Below are 19,898 nucleotides of genomic sequence, written 5' to 3'. Positions count from 1 at the left end.
TTAGGGAGAAAGTCTTCAGTTTTTCACCATTAAGGATGATGTTAGCTGCAGGATTTTATTAGATGCCCTTTATCAGGTTGAAGAAGTTCCCTTGTATTTCTAGGATGTATTTCTTGAATTTTGTTAAAAAAATAATAAAATAAAATAAAATTTTTTTACATCAGTGAATATAATCATGAGGTGTTTTTTCTTTAGACTGTTAATATGGTGGATTATATTAATTGATTTTCAGATATTGAACCAGTATTGCACTTGTGGAATAAGCCCCATTTGGTCATAATGTATAATTCTGTTTCTGTATTGCTAGATTCAACTTGTTACTATTTTGTTGAGAACTTTTAAATCTGTATTTTTTTTAAGCTTTTTTTTTGGGGACTTCCCTGGTGGTGCAGTGGATAAGACTCTGTGCTCCCAGTGCAAGGGGACCTGGGTTGGATCCCTGGTCAGGGAACTAGATCCCACATGCATGCCACAACTAAGAGTTCGCATGCCACAACTAAGGGGCCTGCCTGCCACAACTAAGACCTGGCACAACCAAATAAATAAATTAATTAATTTTAAAAAGAGATTTTTTTGATGTGGACCATTTTTAAAGTCTTTATTGAATTTGTTACAGTGTTGTTTCTGTTTTATGTTTTGGTGTTTTGGCCACTAGGCATGTGGGATCTTAGCTCGACCAGGAATTGAACCCATACCCACTTCATTGGAAGGTGAAGTCTTAACCACTGGACTGCCAGGGAATTCCCTACATCTGTATTCTTGAGGGATATTGGTCTGCAGTTCCCCTGCAGTCCTGTATTATCTTTATTTGGTTTTGGTCTCAGGGCATTGATGGCCTTATAAAATGAGTGGGGAAGAATTCCCTCCTTTTTAAATTTTTTAAGATATTGTGTAGCACTAGTGTTATTTCTTCTTGAGTGTTTGGTAGAATTTGCAATTAAACCATTTAACCCGGAGATTTCTTCTCTGAAGGTTTAAAATATGAATAAAATTTCTTTAATAGTCACAGTCCTAGTTAGGTTATTTATTTCATTTGAGTGAGTTCGCGTGGTTTGTGGTTTTTGAGGAATTAGTCCATTGTGAATTTTTGTGTATAGAGTTCTGCACAGTATTCTCTTATTATCCTTTTAAAGTCTGTTGGGTCTGTATTGAAATCCCCTTGTTCATTCCTAATGTTGGTAACTTGTGTCTTCTCTCTCTTTTTCTTTGATAGTGATGCTAGAGATTCATTTTTTCTATCTTTTATAAAAATTTGCTTTTGTTTTCATTGACTTTCTCTATTGCTTTTATGTTTCAGTTTCAATGGGTTCTGCTCTTAATTTTATTATTTTTTCATTCTTTTTGCTTTTAATTTATTCTTGCTCTTTTTTTCTAGCTTCTTAAGGTAGAAGCTTAGATTATTGATTTGGGACTTTCCTTCTTTTCTCATGTAAACATTTAATGATATAAGTGCTATAAATTATCCTGTAGGTGCTCCTGCACCGTACACATTTTGATATGCTGTATTTTTATTTTCTTCTTTTTTTTGGCTGTGCCGTGAGTCTTGCGGGATCTTAGTTCCCTAACCAGGGATTGAACCCGGGCCCCTGGCTGTGAAAAGTGTGGAGTCCTAACCACTGGACCACCAGGGAATTCTCTAATTTTCTTCTTTGATCCAGATTATTTAGAATTCTGTTGTTTAATTTCCACATGTTGTGGATTTTTCTCTTTCTGCTTTTGACTTCTAGTCTAATTCAATTATGTCAGAGAACATACTTTGTATGATTTAAATTCTTTTAAATGTGTTACTTTGTTTTATGATCCAGGATATATCCATCTTGGTGAATGTTTCATGTGCACTTGAAAAAAATGTGTATTCTGCTGTTACTGGATAGAGTATTCTGTATATGTTAACTAGACTTATGGTGTTTGATGGTGGTGTTCATTTCTATACCTTTACTGATTTTCTATCTATTAGTGCTATTAATTATGGAAATAGTAATGTTGAAGTGTCTGACCGTATTGGTAGATTTGTCTATTTTAACTTTTATTTCTGTCAGTTTTTGCTACATGTATTTTCAAACTCTGTTGTTCAGAGGTTACACATTTAGGATTTTATGTGTTTGTGTATTGATGAATTGACCCATTTATTGTATAATGTTCCTCTTTAACATTGGTAGTTTTCTTTACTTTGATTTTACTTTGATGCTAATAATAAAGCCACTCCAGCTTTTTAAAAAAATTGAGATATAATCCACATACCATAAAATCTACCCTTTGAAAGTGGTTTTTAGTATATTCACAAATTTGTACAACCATCGCCACTATTTTAATTCCTGAAGATTTTCATCACCCCAAGAAGAAACCCTATATTCATTATCGTTCACTCCTTATTCCCCATTCCCTTCAACCCCTGGCAACCACTAATCTACATTCTGTGTCTGTGGATTTTTCTATTCTGGGCATTTCATATAAATGGAATCATCAATATGTAGTCTTTTGTGTCTGGCTTCTTTCATTTAACATAATGTTCTCAAAGTTCATCCGTACTGTAGCATGTATCAATACTTTTTCCTCTTGTCCAATTAATATTCTGTTGGATGGGTTTACCACATTTTGTTTATCCACTCGCCAGCTGATGGACATTTAAGTTGTTTCTGCTTTTCGGCTATTATGAAAAATGCTGCTGTGAAAATTCATGTATAAGTTTTTGTATGGACATATATTTTCATTTCTCTTGGGTATATACCCAGGTTCATATGGTTACTGTATATTTAACCTTTTGAGAAATTGCTAGACTGCTTTCACAGTGGCTACACCATTATACACTTCCATGCGCACTTGTATGTGAGTTCCAGTTTTTCCATATTCTCACCAACGCTTTTTATTATCTTTTTGATTGTAACCATCCTTGTGGGTGTGAAGTTCAACTTTTTAAAATGAGTTTTTGCTTTTTTTTTTTGTGGTACGCAGGCCAAAATGAGTTTTTGCATGGTATATCCTTTTCTATTCTTTCTCTTTGAACCAACCTATATCATTATATTTGAAGTGAGTTTCTTGTAGCCAGCATATAGTTGGGTCATGTTTTTTTATCCTTTCTAATAATCTCTATCCTTTAATTGGTATATTTAGAACATTTGGATTTAGGTCTACCATTTTATTATTTCTTTTCTCTTTGTTACCTCTGTTTTTTCATTCTTCCCTTTCTCCTTTCCTGCTTATTTTGCTTTATTTGGACATTTCTTAGTATTCCATTTTAATTAGATATATCTAATTGTATAAATGTCTTTGTATAGTTTCTTTAGTGGTTGCTGTAATGACTATATCTTTTTGGCTTTTTTAGTGGTTGCTGTACGACTATGTATACTTTATTTACACAATCTACTTAGAATCAATGTTTTACCGTTCCATGTGGTATGTGAAAACCTTAACCACCTGTGAGTTTTTTAATCTTCCCTTCTTTATATTGCAGTTGTCTTAAATATTACCTTTACATTGAAAATCCTGTAGGATAATGCTATAATGTTTCCTTTCAAAGGAGAATAGTAGTTAATTATGTTAACACAGTTATTTACTTTTGCAGCTTTTTTCTTCATTCCTCATCTTCCAAGTTTGTTTGTTTGTTTGTTTTGGTATTATTTACCTTCTGTCTAAAGAACTTCCTTCAGGAATGATTTTAGAGCAGCCTTCCTGGCAAGAAATTTTCTTAGTGTTTCTTCACCTGAGAATGTCTTTATCTCAACTTCATTCCTGAGGGATGTTTTTGCTGAATATAGAATTCTGAATTAACTGTTCTTTCAGTACTTTAAAAATGTTATGTGACCTCCATAGTTTTTGATGAGAAATCTGCAGTCATCTGAATTGTTGTGTTCCTGTAAGTAATGCATCAGTTTTCTAGATGCTTTCAAGATTTTTTCCATTGTCTTTTAGCTTTTACCAGTTTAATTATGATGTACTGCTGCTTGGATTTCTTTCTCCTTATCCTGTTTGGGGTTCACTGAGCTTTTTGAATCTGAGAACTTAAGTCTTTTGCCAAATTTGGGATGTTTTCAATTTTTTTTTTTTTCCCCTGAAGCACATTCTCCTTTCCTTTTGAGAGTCTGTAAATATCAACGTTAAGCCTCTTTGTATTGTCCCACAGGTCCCTGAAGCTTTAGGACCTGTTCATTTTTTTCCGATTATTTTTCTCTGTTGATTAGATTTGATAACTAGTATTGATGTGTCTTCAAGTTCACTGACTTTTCTTCTGTCATTTCCATTCTGTTATTGAGTCCACATATTGCAGTTGGCTGATAGTCTCCTAAGGCTCTTTTAAGTTCTCCCTACACTCTTTCTTTATGTAACTTGGTGATTTATTTGTTGTAGAAGGTAGGTTATTAGTCTCAAGTGATTTACCACAGTGTGGACTTTCTAATTGCATCTCTGTAGTATTATTTAACATGTTTTCTGTCCCCTGTGTTTTCTGTAGGTTGGAAGTTAAATCTAGAATAAGGGTCAGCAAACTATAGTTTATGAGTCAAATCTAGGCTTCCCCTGTCTTTATAAATATTTCTTGGAATACAGCTTTGTCTGTAGCTGCTTATGTGCTACAGTAGTAGAGTTGCGTAGTTGTGACAGGGATTGTATGACTGGAAAAGTGTAAAATATTTATGCTCTGTTCCTTTAAAGAAAAAGTTTCTTTACCTCTAATCCATAGATTTTTATCAAATTCAGTTTTTTTTTAAAACAAGTAAATTTAATAGGTGGTCATGTATATTTGCCTATGTGACACATAATGTTTAGTTTTCTGTATTTTTGTCATGCTAACAATCATTGCTTATATTCGGTGCTTTTTCAGTGACCACCTACATTTTTGATGGATACACACACACACACACACACACACACACTTTTTTGTTTTTTTTGCTGGGATATAATTTTAGATTGGCATTTTCCTTTTGTTGTTTTCTGGCTTCCATTCTTAATGACTTATTGCCAGCTGTCAGTCTTACTGTTGGTATTTTGCAGGTAATCTGTCGCATTGTATCCCCCACCCCACTCCCTGAATGCTTTTGAGATTTTTCTGATTTTGGTTTTCATCAGATATATTATACTATTTGTATATAAGATAAATTACATGTTTTGTCAGATATATATTATACTATTACCATCTTTGCTTTGATCATGCCTTGAGTTTATAGTGCTTCTTGAATCTGTGGCTTGGGATCCTTTTTCAAAATTAGAAAGTTCTCAGTCATATGTCATTTTCTCTTCTGCCCTATTCTTATTTCCTGTTTTTCTAAGACTTCTATTATATATATTTAGATCTTATACTCTGTGCCATATTATGTCTTTTATGTTCTTTCCTGTTTTTAATTTTCCATCCTTCTGTCATTCTGTGCTTAAAGTGGCATTCTGACTTTTCTTCCACTTCACTATTTTGTGTGTGTGTCCAATCTCCTATCAAGCCCATCCGTGAGTATCTTAATTTAATCATTGCATTTTAAAATTCTCTTATTTGTATGTTTGTTTGTTATAGTTTTCAGTTCTCTGTCACAATTCTCCAAATTGTCATTTATTTCAGTTTTTTAAATATGTTTCTGATCATTCTTTTGATTCTCCTGTGGGTCTTTTTCTAATGTAAGTTTTTTCCCTTTGGTTTTTGGTCATTTATTATTTCCTTGAATGTCTGCTTATTTCTCACTGAGTGCCAGAAATTGAATGTGAAAAATGTTGGCAGTAGTTTGAGGATGATTGTTCTAGAAACTTAAAACATCTACATATGATTTTTATAAATTCTAAGGGAAGAATAAACAGGCTTGGAGAAGAAGGAACTGATAAGAGTCAATTAATAGAATCATCCTGCATTCTAGGTCTGATAAATGAGGGAAACTGGGAGAAAATGAAGATCTTGAAGAATATGGTTTGAGATCACTAAAAGAATAGGAGGTTGGCATCAAAGAAGGGATATTAGACCTTAAGACTAAAAATAAAAATGATCAAAGGGAGCAAAATGCCCTGCGGAAAATGATTGTTGTGTTAATTGAGTTTAGATTAGGAATCAGTCACTTAAGGTTGAAAAGTCTAAATAAGTCTTAAATGGATGGTGTTGGAGTAGGTTAAGTCGTTTTGAAGGAAGTAACCATTTAGTAAATGGTGAAGAGCTGGAAGAGAATTTCAGGCTACACTTTACTTTGCAACTTCTGTTCTTCTTCAGATTTCCTTTGATATTTTCTTTAGTCTGATTGGTCTTACAATGTTCAGCATAGTTAGAGGTGAAGACCAGAGGCCATCATGCTTCTGCCTCAGGCTCCACACACCCTTAGATGGGTTAATATCGTTAGTAAACAGCTGGACTGCAGGTTTAGTCTCAAACCTCTTAAGTCCAGTGAGCTTTCTTTAACTCTTTGGGGGTATTAATACCTGCCCAATTTATCTCACAGGTTTTTTGTAAAGGTCTATTGGAATGTATGAAATATTTCAAAAACGAAAAATACTATACAAATGTAAGATGGTTAATGATCACATGGTTGGTGGAGAATTGCATGATTTATAAGTACACGGAAGGAAAAATTTTAAAAGCAAGAATTTATTACATACGCATTTAACTTATTCATGTAACTTAATTGTGTTAAGTAAAATCTATGACAGATTTTTGTGTGAATTAAAGCATATCAGCATTAGAAGTTAATACTACATTTTTCTGCTTTAGGGCCGAAATACACATATATTCTCGTTGTCTTTAAGAAAATGAATTTCCTTTTGTAACAGAAATCAAATATTATAAAAGAATAAATTGTTACATTATATAAATTTAAACTTTTAGTTTCTATTTAGATTCTACACTAAAATTTAAACATTTTAGATTATTGGATAGTATATGTCATTTGATATATTAAAAAAATAAAACAGCCCCAGTCCTAAAGGAATAATATAATTCATAGGTAAAACAGTATTTAAAACTTCTGAAAACTAAAGTATAACATTATTTCTCTGTTCCTAGGCAAAATTTGGTTTCTCTAATATTACTGGAATTGATTACTCTCCCTCTGCAATACAGCTTTCTGGAAATATTATAGAGAAAGAAGGTTTATCTAACATTAAGTTGAAGGTAACTATTATTTATATTACTGTAATTGTTATTTTTAATTGTAATAAATTATAAAGTTTAAATGTTTCTGAAGTATATTAATTTGCTGACATCTTTGAGCTCATAAATTAAGGGTCAATCATAAATAATCCAAAATGATACTTTTTAAGTGACAGTATTAAAATTTTCAGTCTAGTCAGTTTGGGAAAGTTATTTTCTCCTCTCCCTTGTGTGCAAGTATGTTTATTCTTTCTCTCGCTCTTTTTTTTTTTTTTTGCAAATACACACACATAATAGCTAACTTCGGATTAACTAGATCAAAAAGTTGTAAATGCCTAAAGTAGTATAATGCCACCAAAGATTACTCAATATATGTTTTGCCCTCTGATCTGTGAGGAGATGATGACTCTTTTTTTTTTTTTGCCGTACGCGGGCCTCTCACTGTTGTGGCCTCTCCCATTGCGGAGCACAGGCTCCGGACGAGCAGGCTCAGCGGCCATGGCTCACGGGCCCAGCTGCTCTGCGGCATGTGGGATCTTCCCGGACCAGGGCACGAACCCGTGTCCCCTGCATCGGCAGGTGGACTCTCAACGACTGCGCCACCAGGGAAGCCCGAGATGATGATTCTTGCATTTATATTTTTATCCCAGGCTTCTCCTTTGAGCTCTAGAATTATATAAACACTGCTTATTCTATAGTTCCACTTGGATAGCTAAAAGTCTCTTAATTGGTCCAAAATGAAACTCTTGGTTTCTTCCTTAAACTTCTCACGCACCTCCCATCCCCTACCCCACTCTTCCCTTTAAATCCTATAACAGGGAATTCCCTGGCAGTCCAGTGGTTAGGACTTGGCACTTTTACTACTGTGGTCCGGGTTCACTCCCCGGTTGGAGAACTAGGATCCTGAAAGCCTCAAGGCGCCAACAACAACAACAAATCCTATAGCCAATTTTGTTGGTTTTATCTTCAGAGTATATCAGGAATGTGATCATTTCTTGATATTTCCACTGCTACCTCCCAGATCCAAGCCACCATCATTTCTCACTTAGATGACTGTAGTAGCCTCTTACTTAGCCTTCCTGTTTCCACTCTTGCCGCCCTGCTGTCCATTACCACAGGGTACCCAGAGTTAGTTTTTAAAATATAAATCAGCTTGTGTCACTTCCTTGCTCACAAGCCTCCAAGGGCTTCCCCGTTGCATTCAGAATGGGATCTGAATGCCCACCCAGCCTTACAAAGCCCCTCGTTTCTTACCTCTTTCCTTCTTTATCACCAGTACTCCAGTCACACTGGCCTTCTTTCTGCTCCTGATACATGTCAGCCCTGTTTTTCTCCAGTCTTTATACCTGCTGCTCTCTGTCTAGAATGTTCTTGCCCCAGATCTCTGTTTGTTTGGCTCATTCTTAGCATTCTGATCTCTGCTCAAATATCGCCTTCTTAAAGAGGTCTTGCCTGACTACCATTTCCAAAACATTTCCTTCCCAGTCACTCACTGTCTTCATTATTCTTTTTTTTTCTTCATAGCACTTTATCTGAAATAATTTGGTTAGCTTATTTATTGTTTGCCTCTCCTTTTAGAGAATATGAGATATATTCTCATACAGGGACCCTTTTTGCTTTGTTTGCAGTTACAGTCCCAGGGCCTGAAAAGTTCCTGCATATAATAGGTGTCTATGAAATATCTGTTGAATAAATGAATACTTCTTTTATAAATTTATTTTTTATTTATTCATTTATTTATTTTTGGCTGTGTTGGGTCTTCGTAGCTGCGCACGGACTTTCTCTAGTTGCAGTGAGCAGGGGGCTACTCTTTGTTGCAGTGCGCGGGCTTTCTCTAGTTGCAGTGAGCGGGGGGCTGCTCTTTGTTGCAGTGCGCGGGCTTCTCACTGTGGTGGCTTCTCGTTGTGGAGCACGGGCTGTAGGCATGCGGGCTTCAGTAGCTGTGGCTCGCGTGGGCTCTAGAGCACAGGCTCAGTAGTTGTGGCGCATGGGCTTAGTTGCTCCACAGCATGTGGGATCCTCCTGGACCAGGGCTCGAACCCAGGTCCCCTGCATTGGCAGGCAGATTCTTAACCACTGCGCCACCAGGGAAGTCCCACTAAATGAATACTTTTATATAGGCATTTAGGATAGGAACTTCTCCAAACTTCGCTCTTAAGAGTGGTAGTCATTGTTTTGCTTCAGGTGTAATGAATACTTTGATGTGAGGCAGGGGCAGGAAACCTATGTTCAAATGTATGTAAACATGCAATACACATTTTCAAGTCAAACAATAAGAGTTTCAGGTAATACACTATTTATGATTATTTTAAGTTTATATGAATAATCACGAGCTAACTGCTTAATTACTTTTTCAAAGCAGCTTTTCAGAATTAAGTTTGTTGGCAAATTATTTTGAATACTTTATGAAGTTGAGGCAGATCACTATTTCAAATGCTTCTAAAGTATCAGTAAGTTATTGAAGTTATTGAAAATAAATGAGATGCTGATACATGACTTTCAAAATCTGAAGTGCATGATATTTATAAAGTTAAGTAATTGCAACTTAAACAGTCCTTTAATTTCTTAAGCTTTGTGCCATTCATTGTATCCATTAGTTGCTTTGTAAGCTGCTGAGTCAAGGTAAAAGAACTTTTGATTTACCATGTTTACCTCAGGTCATACAGCTAGTAATGTCAGCTAAAAATCATCTTATTTCAAGTGCCTTGTTTGAGTTCCAGATATTTTTTTGTCATTTTAAAAAATATTTCAAATATTCTTTTTTTCGACAGAAATAACTTTTTCATAAACCAGACTTGTGAGCCCCATTTATGTGCTGGTATTATTAGGCAATACACCTGGCTTTGATTTGTTTCCAAATTTGTAGAGATTTGGAATGTCCAGGAAACACTGTCAGTCTTGCTTAGGATCATAAAAGTTAGCTATAAAGTTGCAAATGTTTATTATATGTAAAATGCCATCATAAGTAATTGCTCTTTTTATCTGTAACTTTTTACAGATTGTTACTTAAATTCAGTAAATATTGTGTGTGAATTGTTCTCACATAGACATTGATTTTTAATATAGGTAGAAGACTTTTTGAATCCTTCCACAAAACTGTCTGGATTTCATATTTGTATTGACAAAGGGACTTTTGATGCCATAAGCCTTAATCCTGACAATGCAATTGAAAAGAGGAAGCAATATGTGAAATCTCTCTCCAGGGTGTTGAAAGTGAAAGGCTTTTTTCTAATAACCTCATGTAATTGGACCAAGGAAGAGTTGCTAAATGAATTCAGTGAAGGTAAATGGCTGTTATGTTGTTTAAATGTGTTCTTACCTCAGGTTTAATACACTTAAATAGGTTTTCTTTTCTCCCATGGTGTTATAGTATTTTACTTTTCTATTTGTGGGAGTCGCCTGCTTTTCTTCTTTGTTAATAACCATGGTAGTACTTTTAACTGTATATGCAAAGAGCAAAGAAATAATATTGGTTGAGATCCAGAGTCCTTTGTAAAATTTTCCAAAAAATCCTGGCAGTTAAGTACTAAAATTTATGAGCCTGTAAAAATTAAGTTCTTTGTTTAAGCTATATAATCTGTTACTTAGGGAATCAAGCAAAGAAAGTGCATATATTGTGTTTCTGACTTCAATGTACTGATATACTGGTAATTAGTAATAACAGTAATAATGCAGATGGTAGTAGTGTTTTTTAAAGTCTTGTATGAGAGTTTTCATTTTATAGATACTTTGTCTTGCCTAGTGGTCATTTATATATTTAGGATTTTTCTTCTTGTTTTCAGTGTATATTCTTTTTTAACGTTGCACAGAAACAAAATATAGGAACTTAGAAGAATTACTACCTATTAATTCTTGAGGAAATCTCTACTTTTTGCAAGATTTTGGTGCCAAGACAGGATCCTTTTTTGCCCCATTAGCAGAGTATAATTAGTGCTGTGTCTACTAAATGGGGATCTTGTAAGAATCGAGCATCTTTAATCCATACACAAATATTTTGAGCTCTTTGGAAGACTGTTTCTTGCATGGTTTAAGGATTATTTCACCTGTCACTTTACTCATGCAGTGCACAGGACTTCCTGGGCAAGTACCTTGAGAATCTGTAGCTATATATTTGCTTGTTTTTTCCTTAGACTCCATTTCAGATTAGTATTGTTATTTTTAAAGGAGTGGGAAGAATTTTCAGGATGGAGTATTAATAAGTGATATGGTACGAAGTTTGTGGTTAAATTTTGAACCTCAGTTGTCACAAGCTAATGGGAAATGAATTTATAACTGTATTGAATGTGCTTTATCTCAGAGTTTGTTTTCTTTTTGGTAGTAAGGGAATAGGCAGTAGGAGGGAGAACACTTAACACATGTCCTTTTGTGTGCATTCAATGGCTTTGGCAGGTTATGTAATGTCAAACTTGAAGTGTTTGAGGCTTGAAATGTGAGCTTCATTACTGTTGCCTCTGGAAAACAAGAATTATGTGATTTATTATCTTTTATTTCATGTCATTAATTTTATTATCTTCTATGTTAAATTTGTTTCCTTTAGAACTATTGAGGCCCCGTATCAATAGTCTTTCTTCTTGAAGCTTGACAGTTTTAATAAATGCTCAAAGTTACACTGTGTAGGGCAAGTTCCTTTCCTGGTTTTTAAATACAGGTGTTCTCTTTTATCCCTGGAACCACCAGACAAAAACATATTTGTCTGTCTTTCATAATGAGGAACAGACTTTAGCCTTGTAAAGAGTGATTAAAAATGTGTCTGTGTCTGAGAACTACTGAATAAATTCTTTAACTTCTGTTCAGTTTTAGAGCTTAATGCAGAATTTAAATAAGTGAAATGTTACAACAGGAAATGTTAAAGAAATAATTATATACAATTAAAGATATTTTTCTAGGCATGCTTCTCTTAGAAAATGGTTTTTGGAGTTAGATAGATACAGGACACTAACAGAACACACTGCCATGCATCACTGCCAAGGGCCTTGTCACTAGCTTTTTTTTTTTTTTTTTGCAGTATGCGGGCCTCTCACTGTTTTGGCCTCTCCCGTTGCGGAGCACAGGCTCCAGACGCGCAGGCTCAGCGGCCATGGCTCACAGGCCCAGCCGCTCCGCAGCATGTGGGATCCTCCCGGACCGGGGCACAAACCCGCGTCCCCTGCATCGGCAGGCGGACTCCCAACCACTGCGCCACCAGGGAAGCCCGTCACTAGCTTTTAAGATTGACTTCCATGGTCCCTTTTGCATAGAATAAAGATTGCTTCACTAATTTTTTTAAGGTTCTTTGCTTCTTTCCTAATTTGAAATGTAAATGTTCATAAATCTATTGAAGTGAATTTTTCATTTTTCTTTTGTAGCCTTATTTATATAAATATTTTGTGTTGCCGTTTGTTTTGGTGAGGATTACTTAATCATTTGGCAGACACTAGGATATTCTAATTTGATGTCCAAGGAACTTGACTTTCTTACAACTAGTGAATTAAAAAAAACCCACAAACCTATCTTACTGAAAAAGTAATCAGATTCATTATGAAAAAAATTTTAAAATATCAGTAACCCCAACACATTAGTATATAGATTAAAATAATTAAAATTTGTTATCTATCTCTGGTATACAACCACTTTGTATTGTTGATAATGCATCAACATTTTGATGTGTTATCTACTGAAATGTAAAACTTAAATTCTGTAGGGTTAGTCCAGGGAGTTAAAAGATTAGTCCTAGGAAATTCACCCAGACAGCTCCATTTTCTCTTGAGAATTTTTATTACGAAATATTTTAAGCATATGTAAAATTTCAGAAAACAAATATGGGTGTGTACCCATCACAGTGGCTCCATTTTTTAGCATTAAAATGTATCGTATTATTTAAAAGGCCTGGCCTTCTTTGGAAAAGTTTTCTTATGATCAGTTTTTAATGAGTATGTTAATATTTGTTAAGATTTGGTGAAACTTGATTAAGAATATGAATTATGAAGCAAAGTATAAAAAAACCAGTTGATCCATTTAAGCATTTTTTTCTGTTTACAAGTGTTATTTGAGCTTTAGCTCAAGACACGGAAACTTAGAAAATGCAGGCACCTTCTCCCCCAAAAGAAAAAGAATTCTCCTAAACTGATAGTCGCATCACTGAGAGAAAACCATGGTTAACTTAGAGTTAACCAACCTTCCACCCTTATTCGTCTTATTTTTTGAAAACAGAATAATAAAACATTAAATTTCCATTTTGTTTTATAGGCTAGGAGAACACCGCATATTCTTATTTTAATCTTCACAAAATCACTGTAAGTTAGATAGAGGCAGTGATACCTGTAACCTCCTTGCATAGAAATTGAGGATTCTGGTTAAGGTAAATTGACCTTAATCTAGTAACCTTTCACCTAGTAAGTGGTAGAGCTGGGACTTGAACCCAGGACTTTTGAATACATGTTAAGTTAAAAAAAAAAAAAAGAAATCACCCTGTGCTGCTTTGAAAGTTACTACTTCCTTACCTTCCCAAGTTCAGTTCAGTTTGGGTCTTGATCTTTGGTTACAAACTCTTTTTTTATTGTGGTAAAATATATATAACATAAAATTTACTATTTAGCCATTTTTAAGTTTATAGTTCTGTGGCATTAAGTACATTCTTATTGTTGTGCAACCATTGCCACCATCCGTCTCCAGGACTTTTTCATTTTTATTTCCATGTTACTTATCTTCTCTGTATTAAGTGCTTTTATATATCTGATTTGGATTAATTGACTTACTGCATATAAAGCACTCAAAACAGTGCCGGATACGTGGTAAGACCTCAACACATGGTAATCTGCTTCCTACAACTAGATGGTAAAGGAGGCCACTGGAGATGCAGAGTTGAAGGGATGATAAACAGGGATGATAAACAGGATGGATGGAAAGCCTCTTTTTTCCAGTTTGATTTTGTCTGTTACTTGTTCATTTCAAAGTGTTTTTGGGTGTATACACATATACACCTATAGTATATAGGATAGAAGATCATAAAGTGAAATTTAGTCACAATTTAGAGTTTGGAATCACGTAATTTTGTAAAAGGTTCACAAGTACATTGTTAATACAAATATCCCTTAACTGTGGGATTCAGTCCCTAATAAAAGTATTTTGCTTCTGTCTGGCAGGATTTGAACTTTTTGAAGAGCTGCGGACACCCAGGTTCAGCTTTGGAGGCAGATCTGGAAACAGTGTAGCAGCATTGGTTTTCCAAAAAACGTGAGACTTTTCATTGGACAAATTCAGTTAGCTTTTTTAAAGAAGCTCTACATCAAAGTAAACCTGATACAGAAAACGCAAGTGCAAATAAATGTTTAGTAAGTACACCGGATGCACATGTTGAATACATAAAATGGGTTGGTAAAAAAAATCATGAGCGTGGAAGTAGTTTGGTTTTAGAGATCAACCAAGAATAATGAAAATTTTTGTTTTGTATTTGAGACGTAAATATTTTTCTTTCTGATTTAAAAAAATTTCCTGTAACTGCTAAACAGTTAAAAACTTTAAAGCAGTAAATGAATTTACAGATAGTATGTATTCTTGATTTTTGTGCCTTGGTAAAGGTGAATTGAATATAGCTATTTATGAAGATATGACCAAGCTATTCCAGGGCCAGAATAATAAGCCAAACGACTTTCTTAATGTTTTATTAGACTATTATAAAACATAGTAAGTATGATATTTTGAGTTGAATAGTGTTTTTTTTAAAAAAATTATTTAATACCTGAGAAAATCCGCCAGCCCTTATGTGTATAATTAAACAAAATCAGATAAATGTATCAGTTGATCAAGAAATATTTATTGAGCTTGTATTTTGTGGCTGATGATCTTCTACACACTGTGAGGGATAAATAGTAGAAGGAAAGACAACTAAGAGATACTGTTATATGCTGGCACTAGGTTAAGTTGTGTTATCTTCCTAAGTCGTTGAATTCCCTCAATATCTTCTCGAGGCATGTATTACTTATTCTTGTTTCTACATATCAGATAGCTAGTACAGGATAGAGCCAGGATTCTTCTCTGGGTCTGACTCTAAAACTTGTTCTCTTCCTCTAGCGTATTTGCCTCCCAGGTCTAAGTCTCTGCCTTTATGGCATTTACAGTTCAGCTGGGGAACTAGGACTTGTACATCGAAAATTCTGTTAGAGAAGTTGGGCAGTTATTTTTAGGAGATCTGCAGCTCCCTGTTAGTGACTGTTGATCAGTGGACTGTGAGAATAGTGAGTCATCCTTCATTACTTTTCACCATTTCCCTACTTGTCTTAAAAGACTTATGTCATCAAGAACTGAAAACTGTGTCATTCCTCTGTGAGAGGTGGTGTAAGTTTTATATATATACACCCTCAGGGATACAGGGACAAAGGTGTTCTAGTTAGGGGCTGATTAGCAAGAGGAACAGTTTATTTATGAACGTTTTTGAAGAGATAAGTTTTATTAATCCTTAGTGCCATTTTGTATTTGGGCTAATAGTTTAATATTGGAGTCACAATATGAGTTTTTAAAAAGTGATAATTTTTATGATTTTCAGCTTTGGGGGCTTGTTGGGTTATAAAACAAACAGAATTTTTGTTTGTTTGGCAAATGTTATCCTAGTACTGAGCAAGTCTAGCATTACAACTTTTTCTTTTCATTTTTGTTACGGGGAGGGGTGGGGGGACAGGGGGAGGAGAAGGGTGGTTTGATTTAGATCAACATTAATCAACCATTAAGATTACTGTCTGCCTTGCACAAGATAACTGAAGACATTTACATAAACTTTCAACACAAATAACATTTTTGGAAAAGCTTTAATTTTTAACATGTAAAAAGTGAGAAATTACTTTAAAATATCTGTGAGTTAAACGTGTAAAATTGTGTTGCTTTTATAAACTAGACATGGGATCTTAAACCATAGAATCAGTGTTTTATAATTTATTGAGATCTTGTCTTCGTTGTTTTTCACATTAATATTTCTTGATTTTAAATATGTAATAGTATATAAGTACTTTTTTAGAATTCTGAGTTGTTATGTATATGCTATTTTAAAGCATCGATGGAACAAAATAGGCCTTCTGTGCAACCAGATTGAGACATTGGGTTGGATTCACTGAGAGCTTGGAGGGGGCCTTTGTGGAAAAGCTCCGTGAGTCACTATTGTGGGGGGTATGTGTGTTCCACTTGCAAAAATGTAGGACGTTTGGGGGGGAATCATGGAGCTGTTGATACGGTTAGGAAAGGGAGTTGTCATCTCTTCTTATCAGTTTAATCCTGCTGGAAATCAGCCTCTCAGAGATTGAAATCAGGACAAATGGAAGGTCCAAAAATGCTAACAATAAATTATTAGTATTTTCAAGTAATATCACACTTTAAAACCCAGGCCAGTTAATGTCCCCAAGTTACTGAAACAAGTCATCAATACATTATTATTAAACTTAGTTTTGTTAGGTCATATGAATATATGGGTAACTGTGAAAGAAATTATGCAATTATAAAAGGGAGCAGTAAGTTATGTAGTGAATGCTGTTTTATTTGGATAAGAAGTTGGAATTGTAATTTTATTACATCAAAAGACACCCTTATTTTGAGGAAACTTGTTTGAAATGCAAACGAGACTTCTCTGTGGAGCCTGCACGGAATTGTTGCTTTTCATGATGATGTTATTGCTGCATAACAGGCCACTTCTGTGTGTATAGGAAGTGTGTGTGCAAGTCCAAAGGGATTGGAGGCCTGAATGGGTGCGTTACACCAATTAACAAATAGAAAGTTTTCGGAACATTTTGTTTCAAGCCAGGTGCACAAGTTCGAGTTGCTTTTTGGGACTGGCATTTATGTATTTGAGAATCAAACCTGACACTACTCTTGGCAGCTTGACTAAAGCCATTTAACAATAAGTACAAACTGTCCTTGAATGATTTTTTCCCTTGGTAGTAGCGACGAGTTTGCCTTTCTTCATCTGTGATTATGTGTGCAATTTTCTGGCTATTTTGGGGGAGGAAGGGAGGTGAACATATAGGAAAGATTTTTATTTTTGGTATGAATAATGTGTTTCAATTCACTTATTATTTATTTTTAAATTTCCATGATACTGTAATGCATTACTATATGTTGACCTTCATTCACATTCATCCAAAGTATAATAGAAACCTTAAAGTACCTATATGAGTTACTAAGTTTTATATGGCTTTGAAATAATTTTTCTTAAATTGATATGCAAAGAAATAGAGTATCCCTGCCTATGTGAATAGACTTTGATTTATGTTGTCTTAAATAATTTTATTTTATATATTTGTGTGTGTGTGTGTGTGTGTGTGTGTGTGTGTGTGTGTGTGTCTGGTAGCCTATAATGAAAATATATGTAAATGTGAAAAATTAGTTGCTTTCCAGATCAGCATTCTGCCACTGTGGGGAGACCTGGGTTTGATTTCCTATTTTTTACACTGTGAGCTAGAATGTATGTGCTCCAGAGACAGCCTTCTGCTTTGAGAGCAAGAGACCAAATGTCTTGTGTTCGCTGTAGTAACCTCTTTAGTTCATTGTGTGTGTGTGTGTCGGGGGGGCGGGTGTTGACGGGGTCTGAAAGGAGTCTTGTCTAGTACACTTCACTGGAAGGAGGCTGCCTATGACCTAGAGTTTGACTGTGGGAGATGAGGAGCGTGGTAGGTTGAAGGACAATTGCATAGTGGGAAAAAAATTAGGAAACCCTGTCATTTCCCTTAGCTAGGCAGAAAACAGAGATGTCCTTAAAGAAGGGGGAGCACATGAGCATGTTTTATTAACAGTTAATGGAAGAAAATTAATGCTAATTTATTCTTCATACATACCATGCAATTTGTTAGAAAAGTAAAAGAATAGTTTGAAATTCTTTGGTCAATTGATGGATTCCTATGTTAGTGGCATAGAAATGAAACTCGACATTAAGCAGACAAATACCCAAGCCCACGAGCTACATAAATGCTGAATAAAACCAGCTCTACAATGGAACTCTGAAAAGCAAGGGGTAAGAAGCCTAATGAATGATTGAATATGACCTTAGCAAAATCCCTGGAGTGTTGTTGAAAGATCATTCATTTCCAGCTTAGATGTCAAGATGGGCTCCAGTAACCAGAAGAAAAAAGAGAGCTTGAGTCGGTACTTACTGAGTTTTAAAAATCTTTACAACACAGTGCATTAGACTGACCGTTAAAAGGGCTCCTCTAACAGCTCAGCATTTTGAGCTGTCACTGTACGGACCTGTGGTTTAGGCCCAGGGAAACCAAATTAAAAAGATAGGAATAATTCTCAAGACATGAATGTATCAGTATCCTGCTTTTATGGAGCAGAACTTCAGAAACTGGGATGTAGAGGCTGGCAGAATGCACTTTTGTCATGCTGATACCATTGTAAGAAAGACTTACAACCAAGAGATAATTGTGCCTTAAAGTATTTGCAAATTACTTGCCTGGTTTATTGGAGGAAGATATAAAAAAACAAATCTACTTTTTTCATTTTTAAGTGACCCTTCACGAAGAAATGATAAATTCTTCTATATTATATTTTTAAATATGTATTGTTATTACTGCATCAGGAAATGGTGTGTTAGTGAGTGAGCTTTATTGTGCATGCTATCCAGAAGCTTTATAAGAAAAGCGAACCTAACGTACTTGTTTTCCCAAATACCTAAAAATTTACACATGAGCCAGCAATTAGCATATTCTGGATATTATCTGAGGCGCTTAGAAAGAAATAATGAAATACTCTGAATAAGGGGACCATGAAGTGTACTTATCACTCTTCATTAACATAGTTACAGATGAAGCAGTTTATCACTATGTGATCACAGCAGAATAGAAGTGCTATTGGAATAGTTGTAGTTCCCTTGCTGTTGCCTTCCTTGCTGCTTCAAAGACGAGGGAGTACTCAGGATGAAGAGGCTAAATGCAGAAGAGAGTGGGTGCTGCCAGTTCGCATTTTTCTCCTAACCCCTCCTCTAATATGAAAATGTCAGTCCTTTGTTCCCATCTAATTTTAGTACATCCTGGCTAAAAAAATGTTAGGATGATTTCCAGCCATGGAACTTGGAGGGGTGGGGTGGGAGAGGGGAAGAGTAGAGGAAAGAGCAGTTTACATTCCATATCCGTCTGCCCTTCTGTGGCAGCATCTAGCCCCTGCTCTGCCCTTCTGTGGCAGCATCTAGCCCCTGCTCTGCCCTTCTGTGGCAGCATCTAGCCCCTGCTCTGCCCTTCTGTGGCAGCATCTAGCCCCTGCTCTGTTGATTTTCGTGGTGAAATAAATTTAGATGCACTGGGGCAGCACTAATGAGGTTTTCCTTCCATGTCCTTAACAAGAAGTCTAGTTGGAGTCTGAATGGGGAAAATCATAATGTGGTATTTAATAAAACATACTGGGCTGAATTAAAGAGCTGTTTGCAAGTTTTGGAAGAAAGGCCTGAAATTGTGAGTGAAAACTACATGTTATGTGGTTTATAAATAGAACCTTTGTGATTCAGTGAAACTGCTTTTATGCTATGTCTTGAATGAGAATAATATTTGTTGATTTTTGAGAATCAGTCATAAGCAAGTCAGAGCTGTTTATTCCCTCTGGAATATACTTCCATAATATATTCCATATCCTGAACCTCACTATGAAATAAGCCTCACCTTTCCAAAAGTTTGTTCATTTTAGTGAGCTAAGATTTCCTCGTGGAATCTTTATATGATAAAGACATTACATAGCCAGAATTGAGAGATCATTTTGTCAAGTCCAGTTGAATAACGACTTAATTTGCAGCAAGTGCAGAATCAGATTATTTTCTGAACTTGAAATTTATTTTGGTTCATTTTATAGTACCAGATAATTTATCTTTAAAATGTTAATAGAATAAATATCAGAGAGAAGTGAT

General features: G+C 35.2%; 1 protein-coding gene across 3 annotated transcripts in view; it reads left to right on the top strand.

Moving 5' to 3' along the window:
* The window catches only part of EEF1AKMT2 (EEF1A lysine methyltransferase 2), a 73,656-nt gene that overhangs the window by 9,412 nt on the left and 44,346 nt on the right, over positions 1–19,898 (top strand). For 2 of the 3 annotated variants that reach the window (XR_004346189.1, XM_032608229.1), the window contains exons 4-6: positions 6,962–7,069; positions 10,115–10,331; positions 14,170–14,820. Coding sequence is in view for 1 of the 3 variants with exons in the window: in XM_032608229.1 (XP_032464120.1) it covers positions 6,962–7,069; positions 10,115–10,331; positions 14,170–14,264 (420 nt within the window). In the remaining 2 variants the exon portion in view is untranslated. Of the gene's footprint in view, positions 1–6,961; positions 7,070–10,114; positions 10,332–14,169; positions 14,821–19,898 lie in introns of those variants that run through there. The other variant, XR_004346188.1, reaches the window with a different exon arrangement.

This window comes from Phocoena sinus, chromosome 16 (assembly GCF_008692025.1).
Source record: "Phocoena sinus isolate mPhoSin1 chromosome 16, mPhoSin1.pri, whole genome shotgun sequence".
Classification (NCBI taxonomy): Eukaryota; Metazoa; Chordata; class Mammalia; order Artiodactyla; family Phocoenidae; genus Phocoena; species Phocoena sinus.
Note: the sequence above shows the minus strand (reverse complement) of the source record. Positions and strands in the feature narration are given on the sequence as shown.